General features: G+C 38.0%; 1 protein-coding gene across 4 annotated transcripts in view; it reads right to left on the bottom strand.

Moving 5' to 3' along the window:
• EMB2076 (Pentatricopeptide repeat (PPR) superfamily protein) overlaps positions 1–16,573 on the bottom strand; it is a 46,038-nt gene extending 29,465 nt beyond the window's left edge. For 2 of the 4 annotated variants that reach the window (XR_016362961.1, XM_089823160.1), the window contains exon 1: positions 14,240–16,573. Coding sequence is in view for 1 of the 4 variants with exons in the window: in XM_089823160.1 (XP_089679286.1) it covers positions 14,240–15,964 (1,725 nt within the window). In the remaining 3 variants the exon portion in view is untranslated. The remainder of the gene's footprint in view (positions 1–14,239) is intronic. The other 2 variants (XR_016362962.1, XR_016362963.1) reach the window with 1 other exon arrangement.
• Between the last annotated feature and the right edge of the window lie 805 nt (positions 16,574–17,378).

The raw sequence follows: 17,378 nt of genomic DNA, 5'->3' as shown, positions 1-17,378 counted from the left end.
GAACATCTGGAACAGTGGCATGGATATGAGGTCATCACTAAGGAACCATTGTCAAGCATGCAAAAGGCTAAAGCCCAGCAGAGGTGGTAGACGATTGAAAAGGTCAATGATAGGTCTATCAAGAGTTGTCTCAATTAGCCTGCAACATTGAAGGGGTAATCATTAACTCAAAGACAACAGTAGACAAGCATAACTTGAAAAAAGTTAAGCCACATAAGGAGAGTGTGATAAGGCTATTTTAAGCTCATAAAGGAGACTTTAAGATGCATTTTGCACTCCATGATGCAGAAGGAAACTTTTCCTACTCTTGGTCAAGATGGTTGCAAGGATCTAGGAGGTGCGCCCTACTTTAATGCAAGAACAGTTCATGTGCATTGTACAAAATATTGTAATGTTTTTTTAATGGTCATCTAGTTAGTATTTAGTTTTTAGATAACACAAAAACTTTCTTGTTAGCTTTTTAAAAAGTTTCTATTTTGTTCTCAGTTATTCTCTATATAAGGAGACTATGTCTACATTTGCAATTACTCATTTTATGAATAATGAAATATTGTAACATGGTATCAAAGCGGGTCAATGAGTTTCTTTAAGATTTGGTAAAAAATTCATACCCCTTTTTGTCCTAGAATTTATTCCAGAAATTTTATAATTGTTTTTTAATGAGAAACAACTTCGCAAATTCATTGGCGGATTCAAAGATTTCTTGCTGAAATTTGCAAGCCTAGTCGAAGGTTCTAGTTTGAGCAAAAGACTGCAAATTTCATGGGTTGCATGTACTTGTTGTTGTGAATGTGATGTTGACAGTTGATGTCATTAATGGTTGTCATTGATGTCAACATACCTTGGCTGATGGGACGAGGCTCTGTTTTGATGCTTTGGTGATCCGAATTGGCTTGCTCCAAATGTTGTGTTGTAACAATCTATCTTTGGTCGTGTTTATCCTAGTCCCATTCAAACTGTAACATATGAGATACACTCTTTTGGGCCCGGACCAATCAGGAAATTGGTTAACATGCTTCGACAACATAGTATGCATTGTAATGTGTAAACTATATTCTTTAGCTCAATGGTAGTGTGTTATTTTGATGAGGAGTTTATGTGTGGTCCATATTTCACTCCTTGACACTATGGGAATGCTTTGTGGTGACTGTTGTGAGGTTTTCACATCATCCGCCCATTGAAAATGGGGACCCCCTCTTTTTCCTTTGGTAATAGTAGTAGTTGCCTTAGGGGGTCTTAGGTGGTGGCAATTTTCAAGCCTACTAGTCAAAGAGATGAGTATAAGGAATTTTGGCTTGTTGGGAAGTCAAGTTGTGAAGGGTGTGAGCAAGAGTTGGGCTAAGCTAATCAAGGATAAGGAGTTGAAACCAAGGGATTTGTGATGAAATAAGTTAGAAGTTTTTGAAAATACTTGTTTCAATACCAATTTCATCTTAGAAAGTCAAGAAAGGCTGTGGGAGGCAACATTATTAGATGTGTGGTGAATCCTTAAATTTGGTTAAGTCTAGAATTTTTTTGAAACCCCTAAAATCTGGAATCTTTATTATAACTCCTATGAACCTAAAACCTATCTCAAACATCCTAATAGTGTTTATATAAAATATATACTTAAATGTTATGTTTTATATAAATCATTTTGCCCTTGACTTAAAGAATAGGAGTTAACTTGCAAAATAAAGAATCCTGGGAGTAGGTCGGAATCCAACGATGTCTTAGGATTGACAATCTCGACAACCCCGAAATTCTGCCCAAGTCTTAAAATGATGAAAAAAACTAAGGAGAACAAGTGAAAAGCAAAGAAATGATGTTCTTGGGAGCTCAACTTGCATATGTAATCTCAAAAGGAGGTTTGAATCTAACCTTCTCTTAGGATTCTCAATCCCAAGAGGTGTTAGATTTCCACTCTCTTCGACAAAATCCTGACTCCCATTGAAATTTCACCTCTTCATGAGACAAAATCTTAAGAACCCCAAGATTTTTGTCCAAGTATGGGGGCAGCTCAAGGCATGGCTTCAACCCTAATTGATATGGGAAGATCAAACTTGAAAGATAAAAGGTGAAAATTGAATCCATCGCCTAGAAGGTGAAATGTTGGAGTTGAGGATGAGTCTAAGGCCACAACAATGAGCTCTACAAACTTCAAGTCCATAAAATCAGACCAAGACCAAGTAAAGTGGTGGAGATTGAAATCTAAATTGAGCCCAATAAAATTGTGAATCTAAAAGAGTAAAAGGACAATCCCAAGGGAGATTCTTAATCTCAAGACATATCAAAATTTCACCCCAACACTTGGTAAAAATCCTAACACGTGACAGATTTTCGCCCACTAAAGTACATGATTTTGAAGTGAATCCTATAAGGAAACTCAGGTGCGGAAACAGCTTCCTACACTAATCTCATAAGGAAAGTATGATGCAAATCCTATTAAAATCTTCTACACTTACAGATTCAATATCATGTAAACAACAATATTGCAGCCAAACATGCATGCAAAAAATAGACAGAGAAAGGAACACATAACACAAGGATTTTCCGGTGGGGAAAAACCTTTCGGTAAAACAACCCCACCCCTTCAGAACCTGCACAATGTATTATCTTCAACACAAGGTTACAATACACTTGCAATGCAAGTTCAACATCAACAACAGAAGACTCCAGTAGCTACTCGCAGTACCAACAATACACCTTTTTTGCATCGCATCTCTTCGTAACCGTTTTAGTCATGATCTCCTTACACACAATACAAGATGTCGACACATCAACATTATTTGCAAGAAATACATTTTACAAAACAAATAATAAGAATAGGAATTATACAAGGTTGAGACACCTTATTCCTAACATTCTCCCACTTGTCGAACACCTTGTAAGAGCAACAGGAACATAACAGGAACTAACCGCTATAGGCCGAAAGGCCCATAGACTCCGAACACCATCTGAACTTCTAAGTGCCCACTGGTTTCGTTAATGCATCTGCAACATTCTTCACAGTATCTACCTTTTCCAAATTTACCTTTCCATCTTCCACCATATCTCTCACAAAGTGATACTGCACATCAATGTGCTTCGTTCTGGCATGGAAAGTTGGATTCTTTGCAAGGCAAATAGCACTCTGACTCTCACACCAAATAGTAATCTGTTCTGCATCAACACCAACATCAAAACACAATCTCTTAAGCCAAATGGCTTCCTTACAAGCATGAGTAGCAGCCATGTACTCAGCTTCTGTAGTGGACAAAGCAACCACAGGTTGTCGCTTGCTCATCCAACTGATGGCACCACCAAACATAGTGAACACATAAGCACTGGTGGATCTCCTGCGGTCAATATCACCTACCCAATCTGAATCCACAAACCCATGAATACAAACTGAATGCTGAGATCCAGAAGAGTTACCATGATAACATATGGAGTAATCTGATGTACCCCTCAAATATCTGAATACTCGCTTAACTGCATCCCAATGTATCCGTCCAGGATTAGCCATAAATCGACTCAGGACTCCCACTGCTTGGGCAATGTCTGGTCTAGTACAGACCATAGCATACATAAGACTGCCAACTGCACTAGCATAAGGTACTCTACTCATGTCCCCCACCTCACTAGGAGATTTTGGACAATCATCTACAGATAACTTTGTTCCCATAGGAATAGGAACACATAGTGGTCTACAATCTGCCATGCTGAACCTGTCCAACACAGACTTCACATACTTACTCTGACTCAACCAAAGTTTTCTGTTAGACCTGTCTCTACTGATTTCCATACCCAAGATGTACCTAGCTGCCCCAAGATCTTTCATCTCAAACTGTGCTGACAACTGAGATTTAAAATCAGAAATCATACCCTTACCCTTCCCAAACAGCAACATATCATCAACATATAATGCAACAATAAGAAGGCGATCATTTTCAATTCTGAAATAAACACAATGATTTGATTTCGATCTTACAAATCCAATTGACAACACAAAGGCATCAAACTTAAGGTAGCACATCCTAGGAGATTGCTTCAAACCATATAGAGATTTCTTTAATCTGCAGACTAAGGATTCTTTACCTTTAACAATGCAGTGCTCAGGCTGTGACATATAAATCTCTTCCTCCAAATCACCATGAAGGAAAGCTGTCTTCACATCCATCTGTTCTATCTCTAAATCATATGATGCAGCAAGAGATAACAGAAATCTAATGGATGTCAACTTTGCAACAGGAGAGAATATTTCACCATAATCTATTCCCTCTACCTGTGAATACCCCTTTGCAACCAATCTAGCTTTGTACCTTTCAACACTACCATCTGCACGGAATTTCTTCTTGAACACCCATTTACAACCAACAGATTTTCTCCCTTTAGGCAAAGGTACAAGGTCCCATGTTTTGTTTTTCTCTAATGAAGCCATCTCATCATCCATAGCCTCAATCCAGGAACCTGCATCTTGCATGCCCAAAGCCTCTTTCACAGATCTAGGCTCATCAGTGTTAGTAATCAAAGCAAAAGCACAACTGGAATCTAACATAGAATAACCAAACCTTTCTAGTTGCTTTCTTTCTCTCGTGGATCTCCTCAAGGGCTGAGGTTGAGGTTGTTCTTCCTCTTCTTCTAAACTATCAGAGCTACAAGAGCTCTCCTCATCATTAGACCCAGCATGGTCTCTCTATTTTCCTTTTCTTTTTCATCTGGTTGTAGCACAATAGGAGAAGATGTTAGCTCTCTAAAAATAACATTTCTACTATACAACACCTTACTAGTCACAGGATCCCAAAGCTTGTATCCTTTCACACCAGCACTGTACCCGATGAAAATACATTTAACAGCTTTGTTTTCCAACTTAGATCTTTTCTCCATTGGAACATGTGCATAAGCTTCACAACCAAAAACACGAAGATGTCTAACTGAAGGCTTCTTACCAGACCACACCTCCATGGGTGTCTTACCAACAAGAGTTGATGTAGGAAATCTGTTAACCAGATAACAAGCAGTGGCCACAGCTTCGGCCCAAAACCTTTGTTCTAAACCAGCTCCACTAAGCATACTCCTAGCCTTCTCCATCAGTGTCCTGTTCATTCTCTCTGCAACTCCATTTTGCTCCGGGGTATAAGGAGTTGTCTTGTGCCTCTCGATACCTTGTTCTTTACATAACTGTTCAAACTCTGCTGAGCAAAACTCACCACCATTGTCAGTTCTCACACACTTAATCTTCTTACTAGTCTGATTCTCTACAAGGGCTTTAAATTCCTTGAATCGACTAAAGACTTGTGTCTTACTTTTAAGGAAATAAATCCATGTCCTTCTACTGTAATCATCTATGAAAGATACAAAAAATACAGACTTGGAGATTGAAGGAACTTTTACAGGACCAAATACATCAGAATGAATAAGATCCAAAACATCAGAAGATTTGTGAGAACTAGAGTAAAACTAAACACGATTTTGTTTACCATATACACAGTGTTCACAGAAGTCGAACTCGAGATTGCAATCATTTAACCCCTCAATGAGATTTTTATTTTTCAGGGTTCTAAGACCCTTCTCACCAATGTGGCCAAATCTCATATGCCACAACATTGTCTTTTTTGCAGGAAGCTTACCTTCCAAAGTGTTTGCATTGCCATCAGAACCAATAACCACAGTCTTCTTTACTGCTTGTTCAGATGGTGGGGATGAAGTGATAGCTGCTCTCTTCTTTGAAACAAAAGAACTATTACACTGAGAAATGTGTGCATCAAGTTGAAACAAAGTACCTCTCCTAGTACCCTTAGCAAGCACCATAGCTCCTCTCATCATCTTACATCCATCTTTAGAAAAAACAACTTGCACACCTACATCATTCAGCATACTTACAGATAATAGGTTTCGTGCCAAACCTGGAATGTGCATAACTCCATTGATTCCCTTTACTCGTCCATCAGGAAATTTGATAGTGACCCTTCCGCGTCCAACTATCTTTAGGTGAGAATCATCACCCAAGTACACCTTTCCACCATCGAACTCTTCATATCTTGAGAACCAGTTTCGATGAGAGGTCATGTGAAAAGATGCACCCGAGTCAACCAACCACACATCATCAGATGCATGGGCTGCCAAAGCTACGATGAATGCATCGCCATCTTCTTGAGATTTTTCAGAACCAGAATCTGAGGCTTTCTTCTTCTTCTTAGGCTCTTTATAGTCTTTACGGAAGTGCCCAGTCTTATCACAGTTCCAACATTTTGCCTTGGACTTATTTGAAGTCTTTGACTTCCCACGGGATTTGGATCTACCCTTATTATCAGACTTATTGTCATCTTTCTTCCCTCTTTCCATGGATCTCCCACAAACAGCAAGGGCTTCTTTTTCTGAAACAGAAGCTTTTCTCTGCATCTCCTCTGATAGCAGCGAAGACACCACATCATCCATTTTGAAGGTGACTAATGTGCTTCCGAGAGCCATCACAAGATGGTCCCATGAATCCGGTAAAGAACACAAAAGTATGTAGCAACGATCCTCCTCCTCTAACTTGACACCAGCTGATGTCAACTGTGCAGCCAGCAAATTAAATGCATTTAAATGATCTGTTAAGGATCCACCTTCCTCCATTCGCAGAGAATACAACTTCTTCCTCAAGAACAACTTGTTCACCAAAGATTTGGCCTGATACACAGCCCCAAGTCTCTCCCACAAACTATATGCGGTTTTCTCATCTAGAACATTCAGAAGGACTGCATCGGTTAAACAGAGTCTTATGAGACCCTTAGCTTTACGGTCTTTGATATCCCAATCTGCTTGAGCTATAGTTGTTGGTCTTGTAGCGCTTGTAGTCGCTTCCCATAGGTCACGATCTTTCAACATGTCTTCCATCTTGAGTCTCCACAACTTGAAATTAGTGCCATTAAATTTCTCCACCTCCATTCTTCCATATGATGAACTCGCCATTTCAATCTGCAAATAAGATTCAGGATGCTCTGCACAAGACTCCCACTCAACTTGAGATTAGCTCAAAAAACTCTACCCAACAACTAGGATCAAAAGTTGATCAAGCTCTGATACCACTTGTACGGAAACTCAGGTGCGAAAACAGCTTCCTACACTAATCTCATAAAGAAAGTATGATGTAAATCCTATTAAAATCTTCTACACTTACAGATTCAATATCATGTAAACAACAATATTGCAGCCAAACATGCATGCAAAAAATAGACAGAGAAAGGAACACATAACACAAGGATTTGCCGGTGGGGAAAAACCTTTCGGTAAAACAACCTCACCCCTTCAGAACATGCACAATGTATTATCTTCAACACGAGGTTACAATACACTTGCAATGCAAGTTCAACATCAACAACAGAAGACTCCAGTAGCTACTCGCAGTACCAACAATACACTTTTTTTGCATCGCATCTCTTCGTAACCCTAAAAACGCTTATAACATGCGCTTCACTTTAGGGCTACTCCCAAAAGGTAAACCGTATTAGGGTTTTACCATTCTCCGAGAAAATAGGAACCCCAAAAAAAATTTCGAGGCGATGCCCCAAACCCCACTAATGGGGTAGAGTGTACAGTACTCAAATATCTTAGTTGCCACATGTCTTCACCTGTCATTGAATCTTCCTAACATAGCTCTTACGTGTCATAGGAATTCGTCATAACCGTTTTAGTCATGATCTCCTTACACACAATTCAAGATGTCGACACATCAACATTATTTGCAAGAAATACATTTTACAAAACAAATAATAAGAATAGGAATTATACAAGGTTGAGACACCTTATTCCTAACAAATCCAAGCCCCAAATCACTCAAAGCCAAAAAGATGAAGTCTAAAACTTGATACAAATAAGATCAAAAAATCAGAATAAAATGGCCCCTCGAATATCTCCCAGGCAAATTAAATTACAATTAATAAAATTCAGCCATTCAAACATTGAATGAAGTTTGGAAAAATGAGATGAGGATGAAATGGCAATTTTAATTCAAGTAAATAGAAATGACTTTATCCGGACTAACAGGCAGAATCCACCCCCTAGTTAGGATTCTTAATCCTAAAATCATCCCAAATTCCACCCATGATAAGACAAGAACGACAACCGGGAATGGAGAAATTATGTATCGCCTTCGCCAAAGGCCATTTGACGACAAAATTGGGAGTTGAGTTCACCAAAAGGTCAAGAATATAATCTCAACTACGGGGCAAAATCTGACCCCTTGTCAAGATTCCCAATCTCGGCTCATGGAAATTCCACCCAAAATTATGGGGCTCAAAATTCGATCAATGAAAGGTTTGCAATGTTAGGCTTAACGAGACAGAAATAACAATTACATGCAAATATTACCAATACCAAAAAAGAATAAAGCACACAAAAGAGAACACAAGACATAGATTTAACGCGGTTCACCCAATCCCTAGGCTACACCCACCAAACAGCAAATCCAATATTCTTATTATCCAGTAATTTGTAATGTTCCCATTTTTAGCATTTTCCTATAGTTGGCTTGATCAGTTCACCATCGCGACCCTCGTGAGCTGACCGTGGGATTTGAGGGTCTTAGTTGTGGGGTTGTAGGCTTTTTAGCAGCCTATGGTGTGTTTTGGCTCCATTTGAGGGACTTACTATTTATAATAAGTCAAATTGTTGGTTTCGATGAGCTCAGTTGAGTTAGAGGAGTTCTGTGATGCTCTTAGTTTTTTTTTTGGGCTTCCAATTTGGGCTCCAAAAATCTTGGAGAGAGCATCTATTTATAGTAAGTCATCCCGTCAGGTTCATTCATCGTCTTTCATCATTAGGATCACTTTGGTGTTATCAGATTTCGATTATGATGCTTCTTCAGTTGTTTTCGTAAGACAGGTGAATTATTATTATTATTATTATTATTCATCCAAATACGTTGAGATTGATATTTTTGTTGGTGTTGTTGATTGGTCACCTCAGTATCATACAGCTCATTGGAACCGGGATGGAAATTTTAAAATCGTGGGAAAAACAATCCCCTTGCGTGTCATAATATTAATGTAAGAATTTGACTTAGGGCAAACTTCACCGAAGACCAAAGAATTCAAACACAACCACAACAGTAGACCAAAGAGCGAATATGATCAAAATGACGATATATTCATTCAATATGCCATCTGCAAGTACACTAGGAATGCCTGTATATAAAGGCCTCTAGAGAGCTTCTAGAACGCATAGAAGTCAGCATCATGATAAGTCATACAACCAGGAACATGTCCACCAGATATGGGTTATCCTCCATTAAGGACGAAAATAAGTGCGATGATGTGAGGATAACCCTACAATGGTGTATCACGCAAATCAGTGGTGTAGACAACATGTGCTTAATTAGGAGTGCGAATAAATGTGTTGTCTACATGACAACTCAGTGAATGATGCAAACTCCAGTGTTGTAGACACCATGTGCTAAATTAGAGTTGCGTACTTCTGTATTGTCAACATGACAACTCATGAAAGTACACAAACTCCTAAGTGTCTCACCTAAATAAATAATAAAATAATGCATTAATCTAAGTAAACTTAAGTAAGTGTAAATAGTAAATACTTATTTACACCAACAATTAAGTTATGGTGGAAAAGATCATTTTTGGAGCCAAAAGCAATTAATAAATTATATTAATGGCACTTTATTATATTTTAATGTTGTGTGTGGGAAGCTTCTTAAGTGAAGTTCATTTGGGAAACTTGTGCCACTTTGAGATTATAAATATGAGGCCATTCAATGGGAAAGGCATCCAATTATTGATTTGTCTATTTGCTTGTTGTCTTTGTGACGTATTCTAAGGTTGTTTCTTGTGTCCTTGCTAAGGTAGAAGGGTTTGAAGCTGAGAGGTAGACTGAATCACTGCTGAGGTATAGTGATTTAATTCTGAAAATTGTTTGTCTCTCCTTACTGTTTTGATTGTAGCTGGGAGTTAACTTTGTAGTTGAGATTGTTTGGAGTTGTTTAGGATTTGCTGCTGCCTGGACTTTCCTACCGTACATGTTGTGACTGGGAAGTTTGTTGATGACTGAAGAAATTAAAACTGGTTACATCTGATCTGGACACTATTATTGTTTATTTTTGGGCATGATTTCTTGAGAGGAATTGGTTGTCTTTCAGAACTGTGATTATTGGCAAGAGGAGCCGGTTTATGCAAGTGTAACTGTCTGATTTGGAAGGGTTTGATAACAGCGATTATAAGTTTCAGACCTGCATTTTTGTTTGGGACTGCTGTGTATGTTGGAGGCTCCATTGTGGCAAGCAGTTCACATAACATTTATCATATCAGATCTATATGGAAGCTATCGCAATCTATCCAAGTTCCATTTAAGATCATTCAATTTAATTATGCCATTGTGAATTTTAGTGTGACAAATTGTAATTGAGTGGGATTGATTGCTAATGAATAAACTTACAGGTTTGGTGTGAATCATTTCTCATTCCAGAGTTGTCTATTTGTAAAGTCTATAGGGCAGAACTGTATATCCATATTTCGCTTTCATCTATGCAAATTACTTAGAACCAAATAACTCCGAATAATATAAGCTCTTCATTGCATTCTTTAATTTTAGAATTTCATTTGTACAGTGAGAATAGTGCAGCCTGCCAAGTGTTTGACAAAATGACAAATTATTGATTAGTAAAGAGAATTGATGTTCGTTTGAGGTCATAACCGACAAGGTTAAAATTATAACTGGCTAGGGGTTATTACATAATTACAATCTGCAATCTTTTACAGCTCAATACCGCTACAAGAAGCTACTAAATCACCATCACCTATAATAAAATCCCTAACCCTAGGCCATTTTATTAAAGCTTTTTGCCACTTACAAAAATAGGGCTAGAATCGGTTACAACATATCAGTCGTAAAAAAAAATCTTGGGGGCTAGTGTTGCCGCCCTGAACCCCTACTCGGAGCCTAGCCCGGCCTAGAACCTCAGCAAAGATACATGGCGAGGCTAGAGTACTTACCCGATCAGTCACCACAATCTAACAATCTCCCACTAGAGAACTGATCAAGCTCCACACTAAACAACAATCTCCCACTTAGGTACTGATCAAGCTCCACACCAAACAACATAAAGGAGATTGCATAATTCATGATTTGGTGGACCAACAAACTTATATTTCATCCTTGATCCAGGTTGCCCCATCAATGAGAATAACGGATTCATTCAAAATGATTTTATTGGCCTAAATATAACATGTCGGCCCAAATTAGAGACATGCCCTCTCATTTTGAGAGATTGCCTATATAAAAAATGGAAGGCACTTCATTTCTCCACCTAGACTTGAGCAGATTTATCTTTTCCACAAGCAGTGATTTAATTAAGGAAAAGGCAGCAACTTCTCATCAAGGGGCAACAATTTTATAACCAAGGGGAGACGATTTTAAGTGAGTTTAGAGAGCAAAACTCTCTCATTTTTTCAGAAAATCAGAACTAAAAGAAGAGAAATCTGGTCTTGAACCAAAGAAAATCCATGGCCAAGGTGCATTTTGGCTCCTTATTGTGACGTGAATTCTTGATCAAGTTGGTTTAGTAAAAGAGAACATTGATACAAAGTAAATCTATATGCAATTTCATATCATGTAAACTTTCAGATTTCCTTAATATTGTTTATAATTATCATTTTGTAAGCCTCATGCAGTTTCTCTTTTGTTTTTGCAAGGTAAATATGGAGGAAAGGTTGAATCAACATTCACTCATTGGAGCAATTTGGAAGATCAGAAAAAATTATCATCTTCAAAAATCCAATTTCACTTTGAAGCATCCAGCTATATGAAAAACTTCACCACTTCAAGAATATCAAGGTCAAATGAACTGGCTGAAGGAAGGTGACAAAGGTTCTAAATATTTGTTCAATACTATCAAGGCAAAGCACGAGAGAGTTGATAGGTGAGATCCAGATTAATGGTGTCAATATGGGGGACCCCCCTTCTATTAAGAAGGCATTCTTTAATTTTTACACAGATTTATTTGCTTCAGAACATGGTGAAGAAAATCAAGAAGCCCTTAATGATTGCTTAAAGCTCATCCCAAAGAAAAATTTTGACAGTGAGGCGTACAACCTAGAAAAAAATATTTCTTTAGGAGAAATAGAGGCTGCAATTATTTCTCTTGTTGATGATAAATCCCCAGGTCTTGATGGTCTACCAGCTGAGTTTTATAAACATAATGTGGATTGAATTAGACCACAGCTATTGGCTCATTATGAAGATGTGTTTGACCATATTAATAGAGGTATAATCAACCTTCTTCCTAAGGGTGGGGATAGGACCTTGGTGAAAAAAAAAGGGAGGCCTGTCACCCTTTTAAATCTTTTTACAAAATTGTTGCTAAGGTGTTGGCTAGGAGAATTGTGGACCTATTGAATAGCTTTAATTCCCCCACTCAAACTAGCTTTATTAAGAGGAGGTTTATCCTTGAAAACTTTATTACTAGTTGGGAAGCTATGCATTGGGCTAAAGCAGAGGGCAAAATGCAGTAATGGTCCTTTTGGACTCTGAAAAAGCTAATGACAGAATTGAGTGGCCTTTTATCATGGGTATGTTGCGATCCTTTGGTTTCCTCCATACTTACAGTAAATAGATCTGTATTTTACTTAATATGGATAACAACCTTTCCAATTAAAACTTTTTATCCAAACAATTGCCTTAATAAGTTTAAATGCTGAAATCAATAATTATGCACATGAATACAATGATACAATGTTCTATGTGGAAACCCAATGCAGGAGAAAACCACGGCAAATAATTTCTTTATATAAACTTGGTCTTTTGCAATGTTTTGTAGGCTCTAACCTACTAGAGGCTCCAACCACTATGTTTATGAGCATCAACTCACTGGAAGCTCCAACTCCTATACTTCACAAGCACTGAACTACTGGAAGCACCAACCTCCACTGCTGTCTTCGTGAGCACCAATCCACTGCACACAAAAACTTATTTTCCACCGTGGCAATTTTGCTTACTCAACTGATGATGGATGCCTTTAGTACACAAATCTCTCCACTATTGGGGGGGGATGGATGAATCAGTATAATAACAACTTTGCCAGTTAAAACTTTTTATCCAAACAATTGTCTTAAGAACTTTAAATGCTGAAATCAATAATTAGGCACATGAATACAATGAAAATGTTTTATGTGGAAACCCAATGAGGGAGAAAACCACGGCAAATAATTTCTTTATATAAAATTGTTCTTTTGCAATGTTTTGTAGGCTCTAACCTACTAGAGGCTCCAACCCCTATGTTTGTGAGCACCGACTCACTGGAAGCTCCAAATCCCACACTTTGCAGACACCAAACTACTGGAAGCACCAACCTCCACTATTGTCTTCGTGAGCACCAACCTCCACTGTTGTCTTTGTGAGCACCAACCCACTACACACAAAAACTTATTTTCCACCTTGGCAATGTTGCTTACTCAACTGATGATGGATACCTTTAGTACACAAATCTTTCCACTATTTTTCTTTGCACACTTCTGCAATAACTAACACCTTAACTAATCCCGATGGCATAACATACTTTTGTCGGCAACAATCTTTGCTCTCAATTGCCACAGTAGAAATCATTCTAGAAGGGTCTACAACTTTGCTCAACCCATGATAGTATAATACAGTGGCAGCAATCCGTATCACTTGCCATCTTCACCACCATCATCAGACATACAAGCTATCATTTATTAAAGAATTAGATTGTCAATTTACTGTGACAAGACCTATTGATCTTAACATTAACAGCAACAAGATCTGCAAAATTGCTGCCAACAAGCATACCAAAATTCTTTGATAATGAGCCATTAAAGCTATGTAATGATAATTAATTACATTATAATCCAAAGATAGCCCTAAAACAACATTGGCATACTTCAAGCTATAGACCAAATGTTAAGAAGGCAAACAAAGAATTGGCAAAAAAAAAATTAGTGCAACCATTATGCTTGATGATGTGGCAATTAAGAACATGTAAGGTTCTCGATTTATCAAGAACAAAGGGGAAAAAATCAATCCAAATGAACAAAAATTTGTCCTGATTGGTGGGAAAACACTGTTTAATATTAGAGGTTAATGTCTAGCATCTCTTTTAATGTTTGATCTGAATTGAATCTAGACAAATCAGGAAAAGACGGAAACCAAAAGCAAAAATGTACAAGCCATCAGTCAAGAACAATCAAAAGCAATATAAGTGTGATTCGTATATTTGCTTTTCATGAGAAATCTATAACCAACTTAAATATTAAAAATTAAATAAACTTACGTTGAGGACCTGCTCCAATTCATGCAAATGAATTCCATTTCCACAAGCTCTGATCAATGGCAAGTAAGTAAAAGTATTAGGAGAACAGTCAACAGAAAGCATGTGTTCAAAAACTTGCACTGCAACTTTTGGCCGCCCAGCAATCTCACATGTGGCTATAAGAAGATTATATGATGAAGATCCAGGTTTGATGCCTCTCTTTTCCATTTCCCAAATATACTGCAAAGATTTTTCCCACTGCCCAAGACGGTGGCAAGACACCAATGCCACATTGTAAATAAAAGCATCCATTTCAAATTTGTCAGATGTCTTTATGTGCTCAAAAAGACTTAGAGATCTTGCAAACTGGCCTGTCTTGTTCAAGCCATTAAGCAAAGCTTGTGCAGTATAAACATCAGCACTATGACCTACAGCTTGCATATGCTCATAAATTTTAAATGCAAGATCCACCTCTCCTGCCTTCCCAAGACAATTGATCAGTGTGTTGTATGTGACTAAATTTGGTTTCAGACCTGAATCCACAATTTTCTGGAAAAAGTTCAATGCTAACGCCCACTTCCCTTCTTTTGCACAAACACATGTAAGGCCCTTTAAAATATCACCATTGGCCTGCCATCCATTCTGAACCATATCTTGATATGCCTCCAATGCAAGTTCTACCTGGTCACATTGTACAAATGTACTCACCAGAAGGCGATAGGTCACCATTGTTTCTTTACAACCTCCTTGCTTCAATTTTCTCCAAAGTTGATTAACTTCATTCCATTTGCGTGCTTTACCGCAGGCCGATATTAGTGTGTTGTATACAATTATATCTGCAGCCAAATCATCCCAAGTTTCCATTTCCTGCAACAAGTGAAGAGCATGTTCACAACTCTTAGAATTTGCGACTGCTTTCATAAGCAAACTATATGTACATTCTGAAGGCTTAACCACCTTTTTCATGCTCTCAAAAATTCTTAACGCAATCTCAAGGTAGCCCTTTCTCATTAAAGCAGCAATGAGAGAATTATAAGCATGCAAATCTGGATGAAGACCCGATTCCTCCATTCTCTTATACACTTTCAAAGCGCTGGCAACCTTGTTTGATCTACTATGCACGACAATCATTCTTGACAATCTTGCTTTCTCTTTTTGATTTGCTAAAGAACCCGGACTCTCTTCCACGTGCTCATTATTAACACAAACCTTCAGTTTCGAGGGCACTAAACAGCGTGCTTTTTTTGAAGATTCAAAACTGTTATGAGATACAGTCATATTCCCCGTCGGTATCACACTTTCATTTTGACAAACAATACAATCGAGCGGGTTTTTATCTCCATCCAAAACTAATAGGTCCCCTGTCCCTGAAACATAGCTCTTGTCAGTTTGTTTAGGTTCTCCGGATGAAATGATAATCCCCTGGCGACTCACTCCAAATCCTTGCAATGTAATCCGTCTATTCTTGCTAACAACAGAATCTCCAGCATCCAAAGCGCCGCCATCAATTTTCACATTCCCTTCTGCCAATTCAGCCACATCATCTTTAAACATAAATTTCGACACACCCGCATTCAATCCGGCATTTTTAACCATTCGGGTGCGCTTGTAACATTCTTTTATAGGATAGCAATGAAAATTTTGACAGCAAATTTCGACTATCTTACAGTTTTCTTGTTGGGAAAACCCTCCTCTCGTAAAGGAATATTGTGCAGTGAAGTTGAATGAAGAAAAGGGCAGCGCCATAAACACCGAGCTTGTGACTTCTCGATGAAGTCAATCACTGGGTAATATAAACATCAATGGATAATAGTAGTACATATCACACAGAACAAATTTAAACCCATCCCCAATATTAATATCTCACGAAAGCCACCAATGAAGAATCAATTGTGCTGTTACTTTCTGCCCCGTCGAAATTATAGTATCCATCGCACATTAAAAAATGTTTCCGATACACAATACAAAGTCTGCCTTACTAATGGGAATGTCAACCATAACAGGGATAATTTTACTCTATACAACATGATTTCCAGCACAGGTTAAACTTATTTCTCACAAATTCCTGGCAAATACAATATATATATCTCTTACGGGAAGATCCCTTACAGAGAAAGATTACATGAACGCCAATTTTGGTCGAGCTACAAATATCCAATATGTTGGAAGACGACTGAGCAACGATGGAAACGTCAAGACAGAATTCAATGGCCCGAATAATTTCTCATTTTTATCCATTGTTCTGCATGTTCTTGTCTACAGGTTCGGAGAAATATAGAAATATTATAGATGTAAATTGAGAAATACTCATGAATTCCCAAGGTTCGATGTCGACTGAATTTGCAAATGTTTTGACATACAATGAAATAAACTCCTATATTGCACCTTTGTACGTAATGGGTAAAGTCAAAGAGATTTGTATGGTCAAATAGGAAAAAAGAATTAGTCTATTTTTTAGATACATGTGTTTATACAATAAAGGTCTTTAACGAAGTAATAGTTTCAAATTAAGTATGAATCTTGGAGAGATGGGGAAGGAGATATAGATAGATGAAAGTCAACTATTATAAAAAGAGATACAAAGAGATATGGATTGAAAAAGGAAATAAAATAGAGGAAGAATGAGAGATGAAGTGATATTGATAGAGGGAGTTATCGAGAGGGAAAAAGAGAATGTGAGAGAGGTGAGGGCTAGAGGGAGAGAGAGGGGGAGAGATAAAGAGGGAGGGGTAGATGTAGATAGAAGATGATATAGAGAGATAACGAAGGATAGGGAAAATGATAGGGAAAGAGATTGAGAGATAAAGAAATATAGGTATATTGCACGCACGCATGTGTGTGTGTGTGTGAGAGAGAGAGAGAGAGAGTGAAAGGGGTGAGAATAAGAAGTAATAGAGGTATAGAAGGGAAAAGAGAGAGGGGCAAATAGACGAAGAGATAGAAATAAGGATAGAAGTAAGGGAGGAGAGTTAAGGAGTGTGTAAGAGAAATAGAGAGGGGGTAGGGAAAATGAGAAAGATGTGTGTCTGTGTCTGTGTCTGTGTCTTTGTCTGTGTCTGTGTGTGTCTATGTGTGTCTGTTTGTGTTTGACACAGAGAGAGAGAGTATTTTTGCATACATTTGTGTAATGAATGAGTTCAAATGGTAGGCTATTGAGAAA

This window comes from Cupressus sempervirens, chromosome 3 (genome assembly GCF_028749045.1).
Source record: "Cupressus sempervirens isolate cs-2001-9-10 chromosome 3, ASM2874904v1, whole genome shotgun sequence".
NCBI lineage: Eukaryota > Viridiplantae > Streptophyta > Pinopsida > Cupressales > Cupressaceae > Cupressus > Cupressus sempervirens.
Note: the sequence above shows the minus strand (reverse complement) of the source record. Positions and strands in the feature narration are given on the sequence as shown.